The 25,288-nt window shown below is 52.5% G+C and overlaps 1 protein-coding gene across 4 annotated transcripts; it reads right to left on the reverse strand.

Annotated features, from left to right (window-relative positions):
* Nucleotides 1-5,586: 5,586 nt before the first annotated feature.
* SCN2B (sodium voltage-gated channel beta subunit 2) lies at nucleotides 5,587-25,031 on the reverse strand. 4 transcript variants are annotated; one of them, XM_077893710.1, is made up of 4 exons: nucleotides 24,898-25,031; nucleotides 10,333-10,499; nucleotides 9,850-10,060; nucleotides 5,587-9,361 (listed from the first exon to the last, which is right to left on the reverse strand). In XM_077893710.1, the coding sequence occupies exons 1-4, from the start codon at nucleotides 24,905-24,907 to the stop codon at nucleotides 9,162-9,164; spliced, it is 588 nt and encodes a 195-aa protein (XP_077749836.1). In that variant the 5' UTR covers nucleotides 24,908-25,031; the 3' UTR covers nucleotides 5,587-9,161. The 4 variants fall into 4 exon arrangements, with proteins under 4 accessions (XP_077749836.1, XP_077749834.1, XP_077749837.1 ...); XM_077893708.1 differs by lacking the exon at nucleotides 24,898-25,031 and adding an exon at nucleotides 18,062-18,332; XM_077893711.1 differs by lacking the exon at nucleotides 24,898-25,031 and adding an exon at nucleotides 16,863-17,057.
* Nucleotides 25,032-25,288: the final 257 nt, after the last annotated feature.

Genomic DNA, 25,288 nt, shown 5'->3' on the forward strand with positions numbered 1-25,288 from the left:
CACCCCCACCTCACAGCTCCTCTCCCACCAGCCTCTGATCTACACCAGGATCTGCTTCCACCACTTCTCTGAGCTGTCCTCCCTCTGCTTATGCAGAGTCCCAACCTCAGGACAGTGGAAATGCAGGTGACATTCTCGCCTGCATGCCTGCATTAATTTAAAGTTAAATGCCCTCAAACCCTTCTGCCTCTGGGTTGGGGTTGGGTGGATCCTACCTGCACGAAGTTTTGAGCGCCTCCTCCCTCGTGCACCTACATCTGTTCCCTGCGCTCCACTCCTTCCCTCCAGCTCAGAGTGCCTGCTTGCCCACCCCCAGCCACAGTGTCGGCATCCACTGAAGTTTGGCAGGTGCCGAGGGGGTTAACAAGAGAGCATGCACCAAACCAGCCCGCAGGCACGTGGTCTAGCAGTCCGACTGGGACCCAGTACTGGCCACTGCCGCTGCTCCCCAGCCCGCCTCGCCTGGTGGAGTTGGAGTAGAGATAAGCTCTTCCTGAACCCTCCACTTTCTAAGGGCTCTGGGCACAGGCAGGTAGGCAGGCACCTCCTACATCCCACCCACCCCGGTCTTCTGTTTTCTTCCAGGTTCTTTCCAAACATCCTTTCGGGCAAAGGGGGTGGGGAGCCCCAGACAGATGAGCTCATTGGGAGGAGGAGGGCCGAGGGAGGAGGGAGCTGAAGCATCCTGACCAGAAAGGTGCTCACCGGACAGTCCCAAGCTGGGGAGGGGCGTGTGCCCATTTCCAGGAGCAGGCGTCTGCTTCCCCGCTGCAGCTCAGAGATGGGGTGAGTCCTGGACATCTCTTTATTCTGGGCCACATCGGGGTGGGGTGTGAAGTCCCAGGCCGGGGTCTCAGCTGCCCCAGCCAACACCCCAGAGCTGTGCTTACTCCCTGCTTCATGGGTTGCCATGACCCCTGCCCTCCCGTCAAGTGAGCATGGGGGCTCAGGAGGGCTGGGGGCTGGAGGCATTGGGAAATGGGTGGCAGCCCGGCTGCCCCATGGGACTGCCTTGTCAGCTGGATGGCCAGATGTCCTGGCCCCTGGACCTGGTTCTGCCCTGAAGACTGGTGCTGAGGCGCATCGACCAAAACAGAAGTGTAAAATGGTGTGGAGTGCCAGGCAAGACTCGCTGAATGTCCTGATCCTGTCGGCTTTGAGCACTGTAGTGCAGGAGCCCAGATCTGGCAAAGGGAGGAGACGGGAGGGGAGGGGAGGATGTGGGTAGGAGGGAGACATGGCAGGGGAAGAAGGTGGGGGAGATGGAGAGGCGGCTCCCTGGAGTGAAGGGTAACTTGGAGAAGTCAGAGTGTGACACAGGCCCAGGAGGAGGGGTAGGGCCCGGAGACAACTCCTCCCCCGGGCGAGTGAAGAAGAGGTTTTGGAGATTTTTAGAAACCAAGAGAGGAGAAGGCGGCCACCAGAGACCAGAGCTGTAGTAGCCACAGAGCTGTGGAGTCAAGGGCTGGGCAGTGGAGGGCAGCGGGGTGTTAGGGGCCCACTGAGAAGGCTTTGCCTCTGCTTCCAAACACTTTTGCCCTTCTCTGGTCCATGGTCATCTGGTGGGTTGGCGCTGAGCCACCCTTCCCCCACTCTCACTCCTAGGGCTTTGGGCCGAGAGAGACCAGCCCTCAGCCCCGTTCTGTCTGCATGACATGGTGCCTTTGGCATCACTCTGCCCTGGGTTTGAGTCCTCTGCCCTGCTCTAGCCTTGGACTTAATAGAGCAGAGCCTTGGCCTCCCCATCTGTAAAAGTCAGAAAAGTGCCCATTTGGGGAGTTGCCCTGAAGATTCCGTCAGCTGACATCCATGGAATACTCAGCTCGGGGCCAGGGGCATGGTCCATACTCAGGAAACCAGGAAACTGGTGGCCATCCTTACCTGCCCAGCCAGCTCTTACTCATCAGCCCCCCACTACACCCCCCAGCTCTCTGGGCTGGACTCAAACCCAACCCCACAGCCCTTCCCAGCAGCAGAGTGTCCCCGTGGTGTGAGCAGGACACAGGGCAGGGAGGGGAAGCTGAGACTTTGATGAAGCCAAATGCCCTCCACAGAAGAGAAGGCTGTGAAGACTGTTCTCTACAGTCTTGGCTGGAAGGACAGAGAAAGCTTGGCCCTGGCCAAAGGGCCAAGGACGCAATTTCTGCATGGCCTCATCTTTGGAAAGAGGTTCCCGAGGATGCGTGGCCCCAAATTTCTGCCCTCTTCCAGCCTATTTCTCACTCTGAATAGGTGCTTACCACCTCCCCTCCCCCCACCATGGATAATCAGGTAAAGAGGAACAGGGTAAGGGGGCATAAGGGCACAGAAGCAGGCTGGAGTACAGTGTGACAGAGTTAGAAGGCAGAGGGACAGGAGCTTGACGCTACATGTGTCATATTTCTCTTCGGGCAAGCAAGAGTTAATCCCCCTTCTATCACTTGAATCCTAAAGTGAGAGCTGCAGAGGGATAATCGTCAGTGAACTTAGAAGTCATCTAAAAGTATGCCCTGATATATGAATCTTCTCAGCAACACCCTCAAGCTATACTTGAATACCTTCCAGGATGGGGATCTCATTACCTCAGAGAAACTCAACCCTCTGCACAGCCCTGACTTACATTGGATCAATATCTGTCTCTGCCCGCCTGCCCTAGTGTTTTTGCCTTGGGGCAGAATGGGACAAGTCTCATCCCTATCCCAGTGGCCACAGACCCAGCCACCGTATTGGCCAACAGCTGGGATGCACACTCTCCCCCACCCACAGGCAGAGAACAAACCCTCTCCATCTGCCCATTTGCCCACAAGAGGGGCTCTCAGTCTATTGAGGCAAACAGTTTCTACTCCCTGTGTCACCTGTTTACGGGGCAGTTGTCATTGTTGAGAAGCAGAAGCAGCTGTGGCTGAGATCAAGGTGACTTTGCCAGGGCTGTAAGGGAAGCCCCTCCCGTGGAATCCCAAGTAGCCAAGCTGAGTGCCCAGTGCTCACTTGCCCCCTTCCCTGGCACTTCCTGGGCTCTCGAGATCATTATTGCCAGAGAAAAGGAAAAGCTACTTTATCAGTCTTTCTCTTGGTTCTAGCCAGAGGCCTCCTCAGCCCTGCAGGGCAAGGGGCTCCTAGGCTAGGCCAGTCTATCTTAGGATCAAACCTATGTCAAGATGCCATGATAGAGTTCTCAGATGGGCTGCCCTCCCCAAGGCCCCCTGGAGCTCTCATCCACTGGACAGGTGGAACTTGTCTTGAAGGGTGGCTGGTGCCCTGGACATCAGCATGGCAGTGTGCAGCCAGGGAGGACTAGAACCTGGTGGGCTTCAGGGTGAGAGGTCTGTGGGGGGCAATGCTCCCAGGGCCATATGAGAAGAGTTCCTGCAGATCCTTGCCAGTGTGGACCTTCCGAGACCTCAAAATGCCGTGCAGGAGGGCCAGAGACCTAGTGGGGGCTCATGCTCCTGTCCATCAAGCTGCCCAGCCCACCTCCCCTCACCTGAAGGTTTTCAAGTACTACCCCCAGCCCTGCAAAGTGAGAAGGAGACACATAGTCTAAGAGGGGCTCATATAAAAGCATGAAGCAAGCTACACTCGGGGTGTGGGAATGGGACTCTGGGAATTGGAGCCAGGAGACATGCGTCTCTTGTCTATTGATGGGCATCAGGTCAACCTGGGGAAGGCCTTACCTAGGGAAGAGAGACTTGGTTGCCAGCCCAGGCTCTTCATTAGCCAACTGCGTGACTTTGGGAGAAACACTTTCGCTCTCTGAATCTCAGCTTTATAAACAGCCTTTGCGGAAGCTCCACCCAGCCCCAGCTGGGGAGGGGCAGACAGGGTCCCGGGCTGTGTGTGTAGCTATGCCCAGCTGTGCCTAGCTGTGCCCAGACTGTGGACTATGGGAAGAACCACCGACCTAGAGCCTGATAGGAGATCCTGTCCTGTCCTTGACGCATCGTGTGGCCTTAAGCCAGTCACTTCCCTGTTGTGATCCTCAACTTTCCCTTCAGGATACTCTGGAGGCTTAGCCAATGGTCCCCAAGACCCCTCCTTGTCTCTGATGTTGTAAAGATCTCCTCTCCCATCCCACTCCCTTTGGCCTTTGGGACCTGTCCTAGGGACTCTGAAATCACCCTCTCCCCGTGCCCATATGGACTCCTATTCCAGGCGGCAGGCAGTGGGTGGCTGGATGGGGTGCCCAAGCCCTGCAGGGGGCTCCGGCAGGAAGTGAAGGAGCCACGGGAATGGAGAGGCTCTTGTACAGACTCCTCTATCTCAAATGGGGGTACAGAAAGCCGGTACCGATTCTGAACCCCAGAATGGCAGCTAGCTCTTCCCCCACAAGGCACCTCATTCTGCAATCAGAACTACCCCCACCCAGGCCCCAAGCAGGCTGGGCTAGAGAACATCAATTTAAGGAGATTGCCAGAGCCAAATCCAACTCTCCCAGAAGCCAGGCCCAGATCCAAAGTGTTCTGGGAGAAAAGCCCTAGAATGAGGAAGATGCTGGCCCTACCCCAGAGAGAACCAGCCAGAATCCCTAGTGCCTTCTGCTGCCAAGTCCACAGGCTTTACCTCAGTTTCCCTAGTTGTCAGGTAGAGAAGCACCGCCTGACACACCATCCTTGGAAGGGCTCAGGGACTCTGGAGGACAGACACCCTTTTAAGCCAAGGTATCTGTGGTTCAGTTGACTACCAGCCCCCTCTGTTTAATGCTGCTGCTCCTTCTGGCTTCGCTCCCAGGTAGCAGCAGCAACCCCCTCAGGTGCTACAACTACAGGGTCAGGGTCCTCTGGAAGTATTCTAAAGTGCATCTGGCCACTGAACACTGGCAAAGGTCTCTGGGTCACCAGGGAGGAGACAGAAATGACCAAGAAACCAGAACAAAAGTAGGAACCAACCACTTCCACTTGCCATTCAGAAAGTTGAAACATTTCTTACGTTTCGTGTGTGTGCATAGGAGAAAAACGCAGAGATGGAGAACAGGTAGCAAAAGAAAAAAAGGCTGGGTGTGTCCGGACTAGTGGAGCCCCTCCACCAGGGGGTCCTCTTTGGTCCTGAGCTTCCGAAGATCCAGGTGCATGTAAATAAGATCCAGCAGGACTCAGGTGGGACCTGAACATCCTGACTCTTCCCCCAGACACCCTCAACCTTGAAGGTGCACGAGGGCAGACTCAGAGCCACTGTCAACTGTTTCTTTCCCCCGAGTCCAGAGCAGGCAAAGGAAGCATCTGTCTGGTCAGACGCAGCTCAGACACAGGCAGGCAGGAAGGATGGCCCACCCATCCATGGAAAAAATAGGCAGCACCCACAATATCAAAGGTTGTCGTCATCCCAGAAGTAATCAAGAGGCCCCCCAAAAGTGGAGAGTGTTCAGACACCCTGTCTTCAGGGTGCTTCCAAGGTGGATAGAGTCCTCCAGGATTCTGAGAGAAGGCAAAGAGGGAAAGAGATAAGGCATTCGTCTACATGAGCAGAACAGAAGGACTGTGTCCTTGCTGTGGGCCCGGCAATGGCAGTGGGATTCCCATGAGAGGAGCAGGAGGGGTCCCTGGCAGGATCCTGGCAAAGCCTCCACTTGCCCCGCTCTGGAACCCTGAAAAAAGCCACACTCGAGGGATGTTCGGGGGAGATGATCTGTTTATTGTAGCCAATAGATCCAAGCAATACAACAAACTGCAAAGAAAACACAGCCTGCTCCCCAAAGCAGACACATCACAGCAGCTGGGTCACAGAGGACCATCGAAGTTGTTCTCCCCACCACCCCCTCCAACCACCCTGCAGCACAGAAAACCCAGAAAGTGCATAAGTAGCTGAGTTTTCTCCTCCAAGTGCACAAAAAGCAGTAAGAACATTCCATAATTTGCCTTTGGTGAATCAACTCAAAACACTGAGAAATGATGGTTTTTCCCTCAACACCCAGTGTAACTTTTGGAGTGGATGTAGTGAGATGTTTTATATTTGTATATATAATATATCTATACCTATATATAGACTATGTACAAATGCATCAGCAAGCTTCAATAAAGGAAGACATTAGCACGAGGCACAGCAAGAGACACAGGCTGTCTATCCTTAAGATGAGTTGCAAGGAAAATTTCTTGATTCATCACTCATTCCAACTGCATCACGCCATTCCTATGGCCTGGGACTGTCTTTTGGGACCTGGCCAGTATTTTCCATCGTCCATCTGCTTTAACCTGACCTTGTAAATACCAGCCCAACTTCCCCAAGGGGACCTCCAGGGAGAAATATGGAACCAGTCGGCTTTTCCTTTTTATAGATTGGGAATAACTGTGATTAGTCCATCGCTAAGGGGCAGACAGCCGTTTTCAAAGCCAGTTTCAAGGCACCTCAAGGCATTTCAGTCCTGAAAAATTGCACTCTGCTCTTATAAGCTCAATCGCATGGGTTGGCCAGCCCATCTCCTTACAGTGGCCCTTAAATTAGGAGGAAGAGACAGACAGGGAGTTCTAAGACAGCAGGAGAGGCAGGGGCTGTTGGGAAAACCAGCAGACTGGACCCAGGAGAGCGCAGTGATGGGAACATGCAGCCGCAAGTGGGAAAAGTGGGACGTGAACCCACAGTGCAGGGAGAGGAGCGGCTTGCTGGTATAAACTAGAAAGCAGGGTAGAGAAATGGCTGCTGTGGAAACATGTCACGGGTTTCCCACCTCTATGCACAGAAGCCCCATCTTGTTCCCAACCTCACGGCCCTGGGGGAGGCAGCTCTAGGAGACCTCCTCCCGAAGAGATTCAAAGAGGCTGCAGGAGAAAGTGCACAAGAGAGTGGGGCAGCTCGGGAGGGCCCCCCACCCTGGGCCAGAGCGTTGGAAGGAAGGAGCCCAGAAGTCTGGAGCTTCTTGATGGGGAGTTGGGATTTCTTAGAATAAACCTAGGGAATCGCGCAAAAAGTTCCCTAAATGTGAGGCGTGCCCCGCATCAGCACAGATCCTCACTCATCCTGGGAGAAGAGAATACTTGAGAGGTGGCTGCGAGGAGAAATCTGCGGGCTGCTTCTGCGTATCGCAACCGCCCTTGGTCTCAGCTGCCCATCGCTCCCCTCGTGGCTGGTTGGCTCCAAGGATGGCTGTGTCCTCCTGCCCCAGGCATCCTGGTGGCTTAGCCCACCCCCATTGGCAGTGTGTTGATTGGCAGTTAGGTACTGAGCTGGACTCCCCCCACCCCGGAGCTGTCACCCAGGCTGTCCGTCCCCCACTCTGTGCCCACTCTGCCTGGCCTGTCACCCTGTTCCCTGTTGAATCTCCCACCACCACCACCACCACCACTACCCGCCTTCCTGCCTTTCTTCCCTTCCCAGGGCCCAGATTTGGGACTGTCTTCCTTCTCCAACTCCAGCCCTGGAAGCAGTGGCTGCAGAGGTGGAATTAGATGCACCAAAAAAAATTAATCTTGGTCCCCACAGTGCTGACCTGGCAGCTTCCAACTGTGTTATGGCTTTGTGTGCATCCCTGGCACCTGGCACAGTGCCTGGCACACAGGAGATGCTCAATAAATGGATGTCGAATTGAAGTGAATTAAACTGAACCTCATGGATGCTACTGTTCTCTCCCCAAACTGGCCATCTGATGGGCAGAGGCAGAGAATGGTCCCTGAGACTGTCCCTGAGACTGTCACAGTCCTGTCTCCACTCACTTTCCCCAGACCGGTTCCTGCCCAGGACGCTGACTCCCAGAACCTGGGTGGGGTCTGAGCTCCTGGAAAGGCCAGGGAAGGGCTGAAGGTCAGTCAGTGTGGGGCAGGGGCAGGGCCTTGCCAGCAGCTCTGCCCTCCTGCTCCATCCCTCCATTCCCACGGGCCTGGGAGAGGAGCAGCCCTCCCTTCCGTCCCCTACCCTCCTTATGGAGAGGAAAACTATGGCTCTGTTGATTCAAACTGGAGACTGAGGAGCCAGAGGAGGGGATGGCAGGACCCTTGGTCTCTGTCATTTTGAACCCGTTTCCCCATCTGTAGTGGGACTTGCCTGGTTGATCCCTGAGGATCTTCCAAGGTAGTGTTCACGTCAGCAGTTTCTCTCTGGTTCTCTCCCTCTCTTGAGGCTTAAATGATTCCCTCTTAATGTGAGTAAAATGGCAGTGAAAGTTGGCTCTCCATAAATGCTACCTTCCTCCCCACAGAGGGAGTCCCTGGGGCAGGGAGGGTATAACATGCCCATAGCATCTCAGAAGCTCCAAGGCTCCCCTCACTCTCCCCTCGGGGTGCTCCCTTCCCAGTCTCTACCCAAAAGCCAACTAAAAGCCCTGCTGATGGTACCTGGGAAAGTTCAAACACAAAACACAAGGGCCCAGAGGAAGCCCCGACTCCCCACACCCACTGCTCCGCGTGGCTTCCACGCCTCCCCAGCCCCACACTCAGCTGACAGGGAGGTCACCAGGTTGGAGAAGCCAGCCTGCGACCAACTCCATCTTACAGTGCCACCCCCACCCCTTCAGATCTTAGCTGACTTTGAATTTTGTCTCCTGTTCTTTATGGCTATGGTGAAAAATGATACAACCTCCCCACCGCCCAGCTTGGCAACTCTTCAGCACAGTGCTCCCCCCTCCAAATCCCAAGAGATTAGCAGCCCACAGAAACCCCCCAAGGCTTCTGTGGTAGCAGCTACTGATGGAGAGGGGGTAAGAGCATGGGTCCCCGGGCTTAGGCTCCTCTCCACCTGCCCTCCGGCCCCAGCTTCCCTGCAATGTCCAGGAAACACAGTCGTCCCTCTGACACGCCCGCCACCCAAGTTATAGGAACCCACCAGCACCCCCAGCCTGACAGGGCCGCCAGGGCTGGAGCGGCTCCGGGAGGCAGCGCAGGAGAGCCCCTCCGCCGCCCGCAGGTGCTCCCTGAGGCCCACCAGACCAGTGCACAGACAGGGCCGGGTGGGCGCCCCGTGTCTTCCTGGGACCCTCTCACAGGCCTCCTGCCTCCACTCAGGGGCCGGCAGTCAGAGCCCACTTGTCCCTCCCCTGGGGGCCCACACATCCCACGCGCCACGGCAGGTTTCCCAAATGAAAGAGAGGTGGGTCACTCTTGGTGCAGGGTGGGGGACACGACGTGAGGGGTTCGGGGGGCCCCAGGTGGGCACTGGGGCCCCGGTTCAGGAGAAGCACACCAAGAGAGGGCAGGCAGGGGCACAGTGTGCGGGGCGGAGGGTGGGAGGGCAACAGGACGCGAGGGGGGCTGCGGGGCCTGTTACTTGGGGCCGTCGTCCGCGTTTCCCTCTCCATCAGTCTTGCCCTCCTCGTCTGTCTTCAGGTCGTCGGCGCTCAGTTTCTGCTCTTTTTTCCTCCTCACACACTTTACTACCATCAGCACCAGGATGACCACCGCCAGGAAGCCGCCCACGGAGGCGCCCACGATCACAGCCACCGTGGAGTCCCGCTCAGGGGGCTCTGGAGAAGGAAAAGAAACAGACCCACTGAGGACCGGGGCCCCGAAAGGGAGCCTCCCCCAAGCACCCCCTCCCTGCGGTGTGTGCCCCCCCCCACCCCCGTGGTCCTCACCGGATGCTCTTGGTGGAAAGGTCCTAACTGTACTATTCACTCACCGTGTGACCCTGGGTGATGCCCTCTCTATAGCAAGTGCCCAACAGATGAGAGCTGCTGCTACGATTCTTTGAATCATGACCGACCCGTGACTGGGGTCATTATAAGGATAAAACCTGGTCTTAATCCTTAACTTAATCCTTACTTAATCCCTGGTAAATAGGGTGCCCAGCACACGCTGGAGATTCAGTTCTCTCCACCCCAGCCCTGCTCTACCCCAAGAGCACAGCCCCTCCCAAGGAGCCAGGGGGCTCCTCCTGCTGGAGGGTGGTGGGTGGGACAGGGGCCCCCAGGGCAGCGGGCTCCCCACCCTGCCCGCCCCGCCCGCCCCTCACCTTCCATGAGGACCTGCAGTTGGATCCTGCCGTGGCCGCGGTGGCGGTCGGGCGGGTTCATGATGTAGCAGTTGTAGGTGCCCACATCTTCGAGCTGCACGTTTCTCAGCGTCACGGACACATCATACTTGCTGGGGTTCCCCGAGAACTCCACGCGGTCCCGGAACCGCTCCAGCTTCAGGTTGATGATCTTCATGCGGAACTGGAGGAACTGGGGATGGAAGCTGGCTGAGCAAGGAGCCGCCGGGAGAGGGGGTGCTCCTCCCCACCCCACTGGAAGAGAGGCGGTTACCTCCAGGGCCCTACCCTCCCAGGGCCACCCAGGCATGACAGTACACCTTCTGCCAAAGTCCCCTGGAGCAGACTAGCCCACCAGGATCTCCAGGGTGCTGGTCGAGTGTGTGGGCAGGTGGTGAGAAATGGGGGCTTCATGCCCAGGGGCTCCCGCCCCCTCCCTCACCTCCACCTGCATCCCGGACTCACCATCTCCTCCGAGCAGTTACTACACTCCTGGTAAGTCCAGTTTAGGGAGAACTGTTTGTGGTTCACTGTATAGCAGGAGTTGAAGGTACAGGGCAGACGGGCATTAGAGCCATTGAGGACGTTGAGGGTGGTAGGTACTGTGACCTCCATGCTCCGCCCTGGTGGCACTGTGGATAAAGCCACAAACTGGTGAGAATTCTGGTTGCGGGGGTGAGGGGGGGGGGTTAGGGATGGGGGCAAGCCTTCTGCACCTGCTGTCAGTGGGGCAGAGCTATGGCAGTGGATTGGGTCCCTTACGTCTGAAATTAGAGAGTGGAATGCAGTGGGCAAAGCTCCTAAGGGGTACCTGATGTGGGCCTTGGGGTAGAGCAAGGCTGGGGTGGAGAGAACTGAATCGCCTACCAAGCCAGAGGCAGACAAATGGCCCCAAGACTTACCTAGGCCATGGTTGTGCAGCCACTCCTCTGGCTGGCCTGCCCCAGCTTTACACTGCCACCTGCTAACTGAAGACCTCGGACTCTACTGTACTGGCCTCAGGTTCCCCTTCTTCCCCACCACTTCCAACCATCTCTGGTGATCCAAAGCTCCTCCAGCTAAAGCTGCAGTGTCTCCCATGTGGCAGAAAGCTTTCAGACAGATGGAGATTCAGAAGGCCTTGCTCTCTATACACCAAGACCAGAGTGAAGCGGCGTGCCCAGCCCAGCCCAGCCCAGCCCCCTCCTCTCCCCCCAGCTTCTAGCAAGCAGGAAAGAAGGCAGACAAGCAGTGGGAGGGAAGATGCATCCCAGAATAAGCACAATTCCAAGGTACTGACGGATGGTTCTATGAGGACAGGAGTCCCTTCTGCAGATGTCAGGCCTGGAAGCACCACAGCAAGGAGCTGATCCAGGCTGAAGGGGTGGCAGGGTGGGAATGGCAGTTTTCTGTCAAATCCTACAAGGAGCACCAGCCCTGGGCCAGAAGAGCTGGGTGCTGGGGCTGCCCGGCCCGCTCTGACATTCGAAGCAGAGCAAAGTCTAGGGTGAGGTAGGTGAGCCCAAGCCTTTCCAGTTGAAGCTGCAGTGATCGCCATGGGGCAGAAGGCCTTGAACACAGAATCGAAGGGAGGACCCATCCTCAGTGTCAGGCAAATACCTCCTTAAACTGTACACCATAGGCACCTCACTGGCCTCACCCAAGTCCTGACCTTAACACTAAGATTTTCTGCCAAAATCATCAAAACATCATCCCAAAAGGTTCATTTTCTTTTTTTTTTTTTAATTTTTTTTTAATTTTTATTTATTTATGATAGTCACACAGAGAGAGGGAGAGAGAGGCAGAGACACAGGCAGAGGGAGAAGCAGGCTCCATGCACCAGGAGCCCGATGTGGGATTCGATCCTGGGTCTCCAGGATCGTGCCCTGGGCCAAAGGCAGGCGCCAAACCGCTGCGCCACCCAGGGATCCCGGTTCATTTTCTTTATAGGGGATAAACAGTAATGGTCAGTATGAGCCATGCATTTGCTCATTTACCCCCTATTTTTAAGCCACTCCCTATGCCCCACGCACTTAGCCTAGGCCTTGGAGGTTATTGCTGTGAACAAGCCAGGCCCGAGTGGCCACAACACAAAGCTTATGTTCTAGGGAAGGGAATCGACGTTCACAAGAAAAAAAATAATAATGTGACTTTACGTCATGATGCATGGTGGCCATCGTAAGGGGTGCTGTTTCCTGTTGGTAGTCAGGGAGGACTGCTTGGAGGGGCTGACAGGTAGGCAGCCCCTGGCAAAGTGAGGGAGTGAGCCATTTAAAATTCTGAAGGAATCAAGTTCCAAGCAGCAGAATATTAAGAGCAAAGTCCCAGTGGCTGCAACAAGCTTTGTGTGTCTGAAGCACAAAGAGTGGTGATTCAAAGGGCAAGTGGTGAGACCTGAGGTCCCAGAGTTAGGCAGGGGCGAGGCCCTGGGGGCCTTGGGGGCTAGAACTGGCGGTTAGGATTTTCATCTCCAAGTGAGATAGGAAGCCAGCAGGGGACTCAGTGGGGGTGAGGAGGCAGGGAGTCAGAGGGCTGACTAGGAGGCTGTGGATGCAGGATTAGTGTAGACAAGGAGATCCCATGAGATTCAGGTCCCATTCCAGCTCTGCCTTCAATCGGCTGGGAGAATGTGCGCAAGCTCCTTCACCTTCCAAGCCTCAGTCCCCTGCTCTGTAAAACTTGGCTAATGACACCCACCTCCAGGGATTGCCATGACCATTTTAAAAAGATAAAATATGTAAAGCATGAAGCATGATGGACAGTCGCAGCTCCTGTTACCCTATGTTCTCCTCAAGTTCTCTAAACAGGAAGGCCTTCTGGGACAGTCTCCTCCTGGCAGAGGGCAGCCCCTTGGAATCCCCCCAGCTCTGGCACAAGGCCCAGCCCCCCCCCAAACCCCTGCAGTGACAGTCCAGCAGCATCCCCTACAGGGCTCTGGTTTCCCAAACAACTGTGTAGGGCACTGCTGATGGGCCCCAAGCCGGAAGGACGCAGCCTCACAGCAGCCTGCAAGTAGGACTGTCAATCTGCTCAGCCCATCCCTCAGGATGAGTGGCCAGGGCTAGCGGACAGGACTTAAGGACAGGAGATGCTCCAAAATGCTGGCCCTAGAGGTCCCAACAGAGCCTCAGGTGGAGGGATTAGGCATGCACACCCACCTGCAGGGCCGTGGGTTCGGGTTCGTGTGTGGGCTGAGTACTCACTAGGGGAGCGTGAACTGGGGAGGCTGAGTGGGCCTGCCAAGAAGAACAAAGCCCAGTTCCCACAGCCCCGCTTTCATCACCATTATGAAAGCACCTAGCTCGGCGCCAGGCAAGGAGGAGGTGTGCGGCAAATGCCACTGCCGCCCCTGCTCTGCAGAGGCAGAGAATCTGCAGGGAAGGAACCCGGCAGGGCCTTGTCCTGAGTTCACCTCTTACCCGGGAAAGGCCCTGCTTCTCTAACCCCTTCCAAGCTCGAGCTCCGGGACCTTCCCAGGGCCCCCTACCAAAAGGGGTCTCCAAGTGACCCCACAAAGCAGGGGCTGTGAATCGGGCTGACCTATCCGCAACCCCTCTCCCAGCCTGGCCCACACTGCTCAGGCTAGAACTTGAACCCCCAGGGCAGCCCCCTCCACTGTGAAGGAGCCAGCATCCTCCCGCATGGAAGGGCAGAGCTATGGGGAGGTCCTTCCTGGCTGGCGGGGGAGGGGGAGCACAGGTGCAATGCAGAGTCCCTTTCCCGCAACCCTGCAGCATGGCCCTTGCTGGAGGCTCCAGAAGGAACCATGCACCCTCTAGTGGTCAGAGATGTCCAGCCAGTCCCAACTGCAGATGGGGCGCAGGATCACCAGATCAGAGGCAGCCAGGCAGGGGCACCTCCAGAATTGTGAATCTAGACCCACCGCCTCACCAGCAAGGCAGGTGAGGCCCAAGGGAGACACACAGAGGACAGGGACGAGCCCAGGCCAGACCGTACTTCCTGGCTCCTACTCCAACGCTCCCATGTCAGCCTGAGTCCCCACCAGGGCTTTAGGTCTCTCACCAATCCAGGCCCCCATTAAAGAAACCACCATGCAGCAGGGTCAGAGCTGTGAGCAAAATCCCAATAAACCCTGCGGCTTCAGGAAAGTAGCCGAGTCTCTAGCAAGGGTCCCAGAAAGGACTTCACAATAACAACTAAGTGCTTGCTGTGTGCCAGAGGCTGTCTTACCCATTCCAAGAATATGACCTCATTTGATACTTACAACTGCCCTATTACCACCCCACTTTCCAGACAATGCAATTGGGCACAAAGAAGTTACACGAACAGCCCAAGGTCACAGCTAGTAAGTGAGAAAGCTTGATTTTAGCCCAGGCTGCTGGGCTCCAGACAGGGGTGAGGGGCTGAGACTGGGTGACATTCCAAGGCTTGCGAGGGACCGAGGGACCACCAGGCCTCCCACTGTCTCCATAGCAGAGCAGCTCCCAGCTCAGGGCAGGCTGGCCAGAGGGGAATGGTCCTGTTTAAAGGAACCTCCATACAAGGAAGCCCAGTCCTCCTGCTTGCCCCATTTGAGACCAGGTCGGTCTCCTGATTTCCAACTCATAGAAAGAAAATGAGAATTATTTAGGAGCACAGTGAGGATGTGGCTTCTGGTCTTAGTTCCAAGGCATCACTGGCACCCAGGCCCCCACTCTTTCTCTGGGGGCACATCTGGGCATCCCAGGCCCCATGTTATCCACTATTCTAACTGGCCCATCTTTCAGAGATCACAAAAATTTGCTCACTTCCGGTGAAGCGCTACCTCCTGGAAGGTAAAAGTGAATTTTCTTCACTCCTCTTTCCAACCCTACAGCAACCGATGAGGTAGGTTTATTTTCTTCTTGTTTAAAAGAGAGTGTCAAAAAAAAAAATAAGAATAAAAAATAAAATAAAAGAGAGAGCGTCCAAGCAGAGAAATGGTCCCCCCAAGCTTCTGGAGCACATTGTCTCCTGGAGCAGCCCCAGCATCCCAGGGGAGTGTGACACCCAGACCTCGCCTACTGCTTTCGGACCCTCCCCCACACCAGGATGGAAGCCCAGTCTACCCCCCACGCAGCATGTCCTCATCACCCTTCCACTGGCTCCCTGTTGCTTTCAGGATGGAGTCCAGGCTCCTGGGCACGGCTTCCAACCCTCTGCCATCTGGGACCAATCTAGGTCCTGGCCTCCTCTCCTGCCAGCTCCCAACCCTCCATGCTTCCTCCACTCCGGTGATCCCCGACTTCTTACTTTTTCTGTTAACCCCACTTTCTTTCACACCGCCATGCCTCTGCACACAAGCTTGCTTCAGGTCGGGAAGCTCGTTCACCCTTCTCCACCTGGGGCCCTCTTACCTGTCCCGCGGTTCCCAGCTAACCAGGCATGCCCAAATGACAGCATCCCCAGCGCCTGGGCCCTCACCCCAGCCCTGTTCTCGCTTCTACATGACCAGAAGGCAGAACGGCATTGTGGCCAAGCGGCCTGATCTTTGGCAAGATAGTGAACCTTCCGACCTCAGTTTCCTCATCTGTAAAATGGGGGATGATAATAGAACCTGACTTCTAGGGCGCTTGTGAAGATTACATGACTTGCTAATGTAGGAAGCTCACAGCAATGCCTGGTGCATAGTCAGCCCTTGACGGAGGCTAGCCGCTGTCATTGTCATCATCATTATGATTATCATTGTGGCAGCACCTATGATGCTGTGCTCTCATTATCTGTTCATGTGCCTGTGCCCCCCAGGAGGCTCTGGGGAGCTGATTTTTGCTCATCTTGGTATCTCTGGATCTAGAACAGTATGTGATATGCAGATGGGCACTCAATAAATGTCTATAAAAGGAAGGAAAGGCCTTTTCCCTCCATGTCTGGATCCCTGCCCCCAGCAGCAGACATGTGCAGTGGACTTCAGTGAGGACCAGACTCCACTTTCTAGGCCTCGTCTAACATAACCCACATTTGGATAACTAGATTGGTACCCGCAGAGCCAGTGGTCTTAAGAAAAACTCTGGGAAGTCCAGGCATTTGGATTGCTTCTAGATAAAAACTAGTCTCACATGCTTTTCTTGTGTATAAGGCAGGTTGCCCAGCTGGTCCCCTTCCCCCTTTATCAGCTCTATGGTTATTCTCACAAACCCTGCCCCTAAGGCGGCCCCTCCTTCATAATTTGTCCCTCCATCTTGGGGACTGATACCACTACAACCACCAAAGTTCCATTGTGCCTCTGAGCCCTGAGCCTTGGAGTGCCAGGGCAAGCCTCATCATAGCATCGATCAAGCTCCCCGTTCCTGCATCCTCTACCACCCAGGTTTGCAGAGGCCCTAGCTTCCTCCCACCACTGCCTCACAACCCCCACTCCCTGACCTCTTTACTCCAGACCCCATCCTTCCCCTAAGATACACCCTGGTCACAGTCATGGAGCCCCCTTCCCTCCTTCACTTATATCAGGCTCTCACAAGACTGTCCCTCTCCCACAGAAAGCTCTCCCTAACTCCCAAAGGAGTCACCTGTCCTCCATCCCTGGCTCCTTACACACAGGTCATCCACCCAACTCCCCATCTTTTTGCCTGCACTTGAAATTCTTTTATCACTGTTGATATAGCAGTACCATTTCTTGAACATTGGGGGCAGTAGAGTCCAACAGGTAAGTACCGGAAGTCAGAAAAATGAGTTCAAAACTCAGTTCACCTTAAACTAGTCATGTGACTTTAAGTCACTTAATTTAAATAAGTTAGTTACTTCATTTCTCTGTGCTTGTTTCCTCATCCGTAACAGAAGGATATAGCAGTATCTGTCTCATTCGATTACTGATTACCGTGAGGACTAAAATTCTACAGCATCTGAATGCATGACAAGCATTCACAGAGTTCAGCTCTTATTGAGCACCTGCTGTATGCCAGCTTCCCCCCCAAAAAAACCAGGCATTCTCCAGTTTACCCACAAAGGAACCAAATCTCAGAAGGGTCAAGTAACTTGCCTATGGTCATGGGGTAAATGGCAAAGATGGCTTTAAACCCAGAGCTGATTCCAAAGCTCACCCTCTTGATACTGCTCCGCGCTGGCTTCCGTCACATTCCTGCTCTGTTGTTGACATGTCCAGTAACTCAGCAAAGCTAATGGGCCTTATGGCTTTCGTCACATTCCTGCTCTGTTGTTAACATGTCCAGTAACTCAGCAAAGCTAATGGGCCCCTTATGCCAGGGGCTCTATGTTGTCTCTGTCTAGGACTCCTGCCTAATATCCAACACAGCACACCAGAGAAAGAGGAGACAGAGAGAGGAAGTGGGATTCCATGATGGGGAGTATCCCACTGACAGTCCTTGGACTTGACCAATGAGTACACCACTGATGAGTAAGTGTAGGAGCAAGAATGAAACTACCCATAAAGCAGGCTTGCAAATAACTCTCTAGCCCACCTACTCACCAGGAAGTCATGAGTGGTCAAATATGAAATTAACATGTGGATCACTTGACAAGGCAGTCAGTGAGGCTGGGCTGCTCTTAAAGGGCCACAGCTACACCCAGCCCGGAGTTCCTTTTTTTTTTTTTTTTTTCCTTTTTCTTTTTCTTTTTTTTTCCTGGTCCCTTCTCCTGGACCCTTCCTCCACTCCATCGGGCCCAAGTCAGAGGCCTCCATCAGCGCTTGCTTCAGCAAATCTCTTCCCAGTGCCAAGCTCATACCTCAAGCCTGCTTCCCACCTGCTCCCCCACACATTTCAAAAAATCAATGGTATAGATTTCCAGGAAGCAAGACCCAGACTCAACTTCCCACTTCCCACTCCCCCAAAACATTCTTTCTTCATATCCTGAATCCACCAGATCCCAAAGATCAAGGTCTGCAAGAGAAGCCCCTTAAGGGAGCAAGAAGACCCAGGACCCCATATTTGTAGCAGCTTAAAAAAAAAAAAACACGAAGAGATTTTGCAGATCGACCTACCCTCTGCCCCCACCCCCACACAAGTCCATTTCAGGGAAATCCAAAGAAAAATCACCTCCCGTGATAACCCTCACCCCCCCACACACAGGCACACTCAGATCCCACAACCCAACATTTCCATGACCAAGTAGTCTCAGCGTTATGTAGTCCCCAGTAATGTCTTCCCCAGTCCCCGTTCATTAGCTCCCTTCCCAAGGACATGAACCAATATCTTCTTTCCTGCCCCCGGCCCCCATCCTCTTCCAGCTGTGGCTACACTTCTGGACCATCAGGAGCATGCAGATGTGCAGTCTAACTTACCCAAAGAGAAAAAGAGACTGAGCCCCGTGAGACTGAAGGCAGGGCGAGGTAGCCAGGCATCTCTGTGCATTTTCAGAGACTGAGATGTTAGTCGGGTGGGATGGGGGAGAGGGTGATTTGAGGGGCCGAGGGCTACAAGGGAGGAATGGTTAGATGCTAAAAAAAAAAATGCACAGATGTACTTCAAAGACACATACAACATTAAGGAAGCTTTATTTCCATCTCTCTAATATGGCCGGCTTGTATGTTGCTGCTAAAAAGAGAGAGGGAGTGTGTAAGGGAGAGAGAAAAGGGGGGATGGAGTAAATTTTGTGGTTGGTGGATTTTGAAAAGCAGGTGGGAGGGCAGGAAAAAAGTCTTTTTGAAAAGAACAAAGTTCCCCAGCAATTCTCTCCCAATTAAACAAGAACTAAAGCAAATCCTGCCTTTCCTCTTCTTCTTCTTCTTCTTCTTCTTCTTCTTCTTCTTCTTCTTCTTCTTCTTCTTCTTCTTCTTCTTCTTCTTCTTCTGTGCTGCTGCTGCTCTTAGATGATTGTTGGGATTTGAAAGTTGTAAAAGAGCTCATTCATTTCAAAACTGCTGTAAAGGGGGGGGGACTATTTTGTCATTTAAAAACACCCAAAAAAGGAGATGCTTGTTTTGTGTTATTTGGAAAGGGTTCAGGGAAGTGAGTTAGGGAGACTTTCTGGAAGTAAAGACTTCCTCGTTTTTCTACCATTTCCACTGAAACCAGAACATGTCCAAGTAGACCAGTGTAAAAACACCTAAGAGATCTTGCAATTGAATGTAATAAGAACCTTTGGGGACTCCTGATACCCAATCAAATCAATAGAAAAAAAGACATTTTTTGAGACAATTGGGAAAAAAATAAATGTGGGCTGAGTATTAAATTATATTAATGAATAATCCTTAATTTTGTTGAGTGTGATAAAAATATTGCGATTCTGTTCTTGAACGTCCTTATCTGTATTTTTTTATTTAATGTCAATTTAGTTAACATATACTGTATTATTAGTTTCAGAGATAGAATTTAGTGATTCATCAGTCTTCTATAACACCCAGTGCTCATTACATCACGTGCCCTCCTTAATGCCCATCACCCAGTTACCCCGTCCCACCACCTGCCTCCCTTCCAGCGACCCTTAGGTTTGTTTCCCAGAGTCAAGAGTGTCCCATGGTTTATCTCCCTCTCTGATTTCATCTTATTTATTTTTCCTTCCCTCTCCCTATGTTCATCTATTTTGTTTCTTAAATGCACATATGGGTGAAATCATATGGTATTTGTCTTTCTCTAACTGACTTATTTCACTTAGCATAATACCCTCTAGTTCCATCCACGCTGTTGCAAATAGCAAGATTTCATTCTGATGGCTAATATCCCATTGTATTTCATACCACATCTTTATCCATTCTTCTGTCAATGGACATCTGGGCTCTTTCCATAGTTTGGCTAATCTTCTATAAACATTGGGGTGCATGTGCCCCTTCAAATCACCATGTTTGTATCCTTTGGATAAATATCTAGTACTGCAATTGCTGGGTCTTAGGGTAGTTCTATTTTAAATTTTTGAGGAACCTCCATACTGTCTTCCAAAGTAGCTGCACCAGTCTGCATTCCCACCAACAGTTCAAGAGGATTCCCTATTCTCTGCATCCTTACTAACACCTGTTGTTTCCCGAGTTGTTAATTTTAGCCATTTTGATCGGTGTGAGATGGTATCTCATTTTGATTTGGACATCTTTATCTGTTATATACCCTGGAGGGTTTATAGGTAAGATGACAGGGTGAATTGAATTTGCTTTAAGATATTCCAGGAAAAAAAAAGAACTGGGGGAGGTAGGTGACACAAGCACAGGTGTGACTTCAATGAAGTTGGTGGCAGGTGCAAAGGACTCACTATACAATTCTCTCCTGGGTTGTATATGCTTGAAAACTTTCCTTTTGAAAAAGGAAGAAAATATAGGCAAATAGCACAAGTAGGAGGACTTGTGGTGGAGAAGCAAAGTGGCCCTGGGCACAGAAGGTGGCCCCCACGCTTCTGGGGAGACATTGAAGTAGAACGCAGGTTCCTGTGCAACAATTCTTCACACTTGCAATGGGCTATTGAGGCACCAAAAAGGGAGCAATGAATATTTTTGAGCTATAACTCCACCTGTGATACCCCAACTGGACTGTCACCCTGGGATAGGCAATTTATTATTATCTCTCTCTCTTTTTTTTTAACTTGCAAATGGAGAAACTGAGGATAACCGAACTTACCCCACCCAAAATGACTTATGGTAGTCAAGGGCAGAGTCAGAGCAGTATTCAAACTGAGGTCTGTGTGAAACAAGGGGTACTTCCAAGTATTCCACATTGCCTATCTCCCAGGGGAGGAGACCCCAGACCTTGCACCAGGATGTTTAGAGGCACAGGGAAGAGAAGACTGGAATGGACAAAGCAAGGGACCTTTGCATAGGATATAAAAAGGTGCTAAATCGCAGGGTGTAGAGGAACAGAACCGGGAGCCCAGTGCAGAGTCTGGCTCAGAGCAAACACTCGAGAAACAGGTGATACATCACTGCACAAGAGCATGCCTGAATGAAGGAACCAAAGAATGAATGAATGAATGAGTGAACGAGCGAATGAATGAATTTGATGAGGAAATAGGGGAACACAGACAGCATCCTGAAGGCAGGTTTCTAGCCACCAAGGCGGCTGAAGCTGTGCTAGGCTGGGAGGAGTGATGTGAGTCAGGTTTTGTGGCAGTTGCTGAAGGCAGAAGGGTGGGTGGAGAGGTGCCTGTCCCTGCCGGATCTTCAGCCTCTGTCACTTGACTAGCATCTGGCTGTGGCTGGTTCAGCAGGTTTCTCCAGCAGGCAGGTTCCTCCACCCGATGCACAGCCCACAGGAAGGGAGCAAATGAGCAAAGGCGCGGAGGGGGCAGCCTAGGGAAGGTGTCCTCCAGTGGCCACGGTCCATCTCCCTGCCCACTGCCCTCGGGCCGCAGTCCTCCTCCACCACGCAGCGGCCAGGCTGCAGGTGTGCCCAGGGGAGAGGCTGGCACCAGCCCGGCCACAGCCCTGCCTGTCCGGGTCTGCGGCTCAGCCACCCATGCTGCCGCAGGCACATGTCAGCCAGAGAGTTTTGGTTTGACGTAGCCGGCCTCCTCCTTTTCCTTAATGCAGCTGAGGGTGACTCTGTGGGGCTCAGAGAAGCTGCTTCCTCAGCTCATTTGGTCTCACGCAGGGTCCAGAAACTTCTGGGAACATCTGAGTTAAGAAATTCTTATCTGCTTCTCTGCTTCTATCCAAAGTTTGACTAAGAGAAACCAAGTGTCCCCTTTATAACAGAATAGCCTTTGTGCAATTCTGTCCCCCAGGACTAAGGGTCAAAAGATGGGGGGGTGAGGGGTGTTGAAGTGTGCTGGCAGGGTGAGGCAGGAGGAGGGCTACCCTAGAACCTCCCATGGCTCACTTGGACCTCCAAACGCCCACGTGCTCCAAAAGAGTAAGCTTTCCCTAGGTGCCAGTAAAGCCGAGGAGGCTGAAACTCAGAGGTATTTTGCAGAATGAAGACACCAATATCAAAGATGAGCTATGTGGGGAGTAAAGCCCTATTTTTGGCATTTCTACCCGGTACCATTTACCACTGAATATTTTATGAGACAACATTCAATCACCTACCCTGCTGGGAGAAGCAGTGTTCTCAATAATCCGAAGGAAGGTCGTTTCCTTTTGCCTTTGGAATGCCGAATCCCAATTCTACAGAGAGTCTCCCTAGTGAATTTGCCTTAAAGCCTTGCTTCTCAAAGTGTGGTCCCTGGAGCAGCATCAGCAGCATCATGTGGGAGCTCCTTGGACACGCAGAGCCACAGGCCCCACCAGGACCCATGAAACCACAGCCTGCATTTTCAATAAGATCTCCAGGTGCTTCCTGAGCACATCTAAGACTTGACTTCAACTGATAGTAAAAGGTTTGCATCCTGTGAGCAAAGGGTGATGAGAACCCAGGGCTGGGGGCTGGGGAGAAGGGACTGGTAAGCAGGAGCAAGCATAGGATGAAAAGCTGGTCCCACACTCTGCAGAGCACCAGCCACCCAGTGAAGAATAACAAAGGCGTGGACTCATTTTACTCACCTCTCTTCTCGGCCCCATGCCCTTCTCCAGCCATTGCACACCGGGTGGTTCCCCTCACCCAGCACAGCGCTTCACAACTGGGTGTCCTTCCTTTGCAGTCTCTTAGTCTGGGAATGCCCATCCCGTCTTGTCTGGTCAGCAACCTCCTAGCCTTTCTTCAAAAATCTGCCACCAACTCATCTACTCCTTGTCTCCTATGTACCTCTTCTTTCCGTGGGCCCGTGACACTGGGTACGTTCAACTCGTTTGTTGATCAACTCCCTCATTCAACAAACTCAAATATCTACTTAATATCCCCCATGTCCAGACACTGGGCTAGAAGCTAGAGACTCTGACATGAATGAGATACAGCTCACCCTCTGAGAGCTCGCATTCTAGATAAGGAGACAAAGGTATAAATGACCCTTGACAAGGGTACAGAAACAAAGGTATACTGGGTATTGCTTGGGTGTCAGAAAGTATTGTCATCTTTTGTTTAATGTGCCTTATCTCCCCAACTAAACTATAGCTCTTGAAGGACAGGGGTTGGGTCTTATTCCAGATTTGAGCAGAGCTTCTCCTTGTCCCTGAGCACATGAGAATGAATGAATGCCTACTTTACATCTGGGGAAAGGGCAGAAACTCCATCAACCTGAGTTTGTGCGGCCAACGTGTGGTAGAGCCCCAACTGGGAGACGGATCCAGCAGCTCCCTGTACATACTGGCCTATGCCGCTTCTAGGAATCCCATTCAACAAGGGACTGACCCACATGGGGTCAGATGCTACAAAGCACACAGAAAAAGACATAAAAATAGGATCTCTAAGAGCTTAAGATCTCTTGGAGAAAATAAAGCCCCATACCCATGAGACCATTAGAGAACATTAGGAGATAAAATCTGGTAAGTGCAGAGACAGTTAGGAAGATGTGAGAAACAGTCCACCCAGGCAGGACTGAAGCAGGGCCTTGAAAGAATGTTGATTTGGGCAGGAAAGAAGGGATAGAGAATTACAGGCAGGGAAATACCAAGAGCAAAGGCTCAGAAGCAAGAAAGACACAGGTATATGGAGCATAAGGTTCCATGAAAGAGAGAGAGAGAGTGAGTGAGAGAGAGAAATGGATGGGTAGACAACATGCCACTCAATCTCAGAAGGCCATGAACATAGGATGTGGGGTCCAGACAGATGCTTTGAAAGTTCTGGGACAGGCCACCCACTGTTGTTCTCATCAACCATAAAATAAGGTTTTAGCTTTCTGAGAAAACTCTGAGTTCCCTTATTTTTTTCTAAAAAAGATGTTTTGAGAGCTGAGTTTTACAGAAGTGGTTATGGATTGCCTGATTTCCCTTGAGGAAGGCCAGACCACATTTGCAAACCAGCACGCCTGGGCAGAGGTCAGTAGTCCTTAGGAACTTTGTTTTTTTCTTAATAAGGGGATAACTGGTCTGTGTTGGGGCAAAATTTGTAACCTAAGGTTCTCTGGCCCTGAGTAACTAAGCTAATTCAGTGGTAGCGTGACCCTTTCCAAACCACCTGCCCTCGCCCACATACACACACACGTGCGCACAGCTAGTGATTCATAAAATAAACTGCCAGTGTAGACATAGAAGCATACTAAGCAGCCAAAAGGAGACAAAGTGGGGTGGGAATCAGGAACAAAGAGTAAAGGGCTGGTGGAAGGCTGCAGCCTTTTCCAGGAGGCACATCTACAGGTCCCCACGGGACAGGCTGAAGTGTTTTCAATTCCAGTGCCAAGCTCCGAGGCTGCTAGCTTCTGCATTACTCATGGGTGACCCCACCCTCTCCACCCTTTCAAGGCCCAATTTCTGTTGCCAAAAGCCGGCATACTTCTGGAAACCTTTGAATATGGGAGCATCTGGTGCTCTAGGGACTTAAACTAGTGCAAATTCAAGCAACAAAAGTGTTGGCAAAAGGACCTACCACAAGGAGCTCCAGCCTGCTGTCTCCAGCAGCTCTCCCAGCCCCAGGAGCTATGTAAAACCCTTCCGGAAGTTCAGCTTCCTAGCTCTCTCTTCCTTGGGGTGGGAAGAGGGATTTAGGTGTGTTGGGATAAAGGGCTTCCTCCCCATAGAAATAAAAATTAATGAGAAATGGAGACTGAGTCCCCGGAAGACAAATCTAGTGGGGGAAGAACATATTGGAAGGGGCTGGAGGGCCCGCACCAGGCACTGGCACCTAAGGGACCCCATTTAGCCCTCACAAAAAAACCCTGTGAGTCTCCATTTTATATTTAGGGGCAGCAGTCTCAAAGAAGTGAAGTAAAGTTTGCAATATTGAAGAGAGAGCAAAAGGGAGAGCCAGGGTTTGAACCAGGCCTGTTTGAGCGTAAGGCACATCCCCTATGCCATATGTCTTCATACTCCTGGATTTAACAAACACCCCCTAGAAGGGCATGACAAGCAAGCAGGTCTCATGGCCCTGCAGGGCTGTTGGGGTGTGAGGCAAAATTAGTATTTGACATCTGTGCATTTTCCGTCTCCACCTCGACTTGAGGCCTGGGTATAAAAGGTTTGTGCGGAGGTAGGGTAGGGAGAGAGAAGTAGGCTTCTCTTCCTCCTCAGTTACAATTGCTCCACCCAGAATGGAAGCGACCCTTGGAATGAATCAAGTTCAAATCTGGACTTACCCACCTCCAGAGGGGTGTGCCCACGCTGCCCCCATCCAAGTGCCCTCTGCAGGAGCTTGTGGGCAACTGCATAGCCCACCCTCCAACACTTACCCCCATTCATTCTCCTTGACCCAGAACAGCAGAGTTAAAATCACCATCCATCCACCTAACTCGTATCCTCAAGGTCCTCATCCTCTGCAAATAATACTTGAGGAAGTAGAAAAAGACCCCCTAAGCCAGGAGAGGATGTTAGAGCCCAGAAATGAAATCACTTCCTCTCCATGAATTTTTAGGATATGAAAGAGTCTTTCTCCCCGCTCTACTTATCATGGCAACATGTGTCACTTCTCTGGTATGTCTTGGACAGGATGCATGTATTGCAAATTATTGACATACGCTTTATTTAGAGCTAACAGGTGAGAAGGGAACATTTAATGACTCTTAGCCTTGGCTGACCAAGAACAGTAAGAGACTACAGGACTCCAAGTAGACACCCAAGAAC

This window comes from Canis aureus, chromosome 3 (assembly GCF_053574225.1).
Source record: "Canis aureus isolate CA01 chromosome 3, VMU_Caureus_v.1.0, whole genome shotgun sequence".
Lineage (NCBI taxonomy): Eukaryota > Metazoa > Chordata > Mammalia > Carnivora > Canidae > Canis > Canis aureus.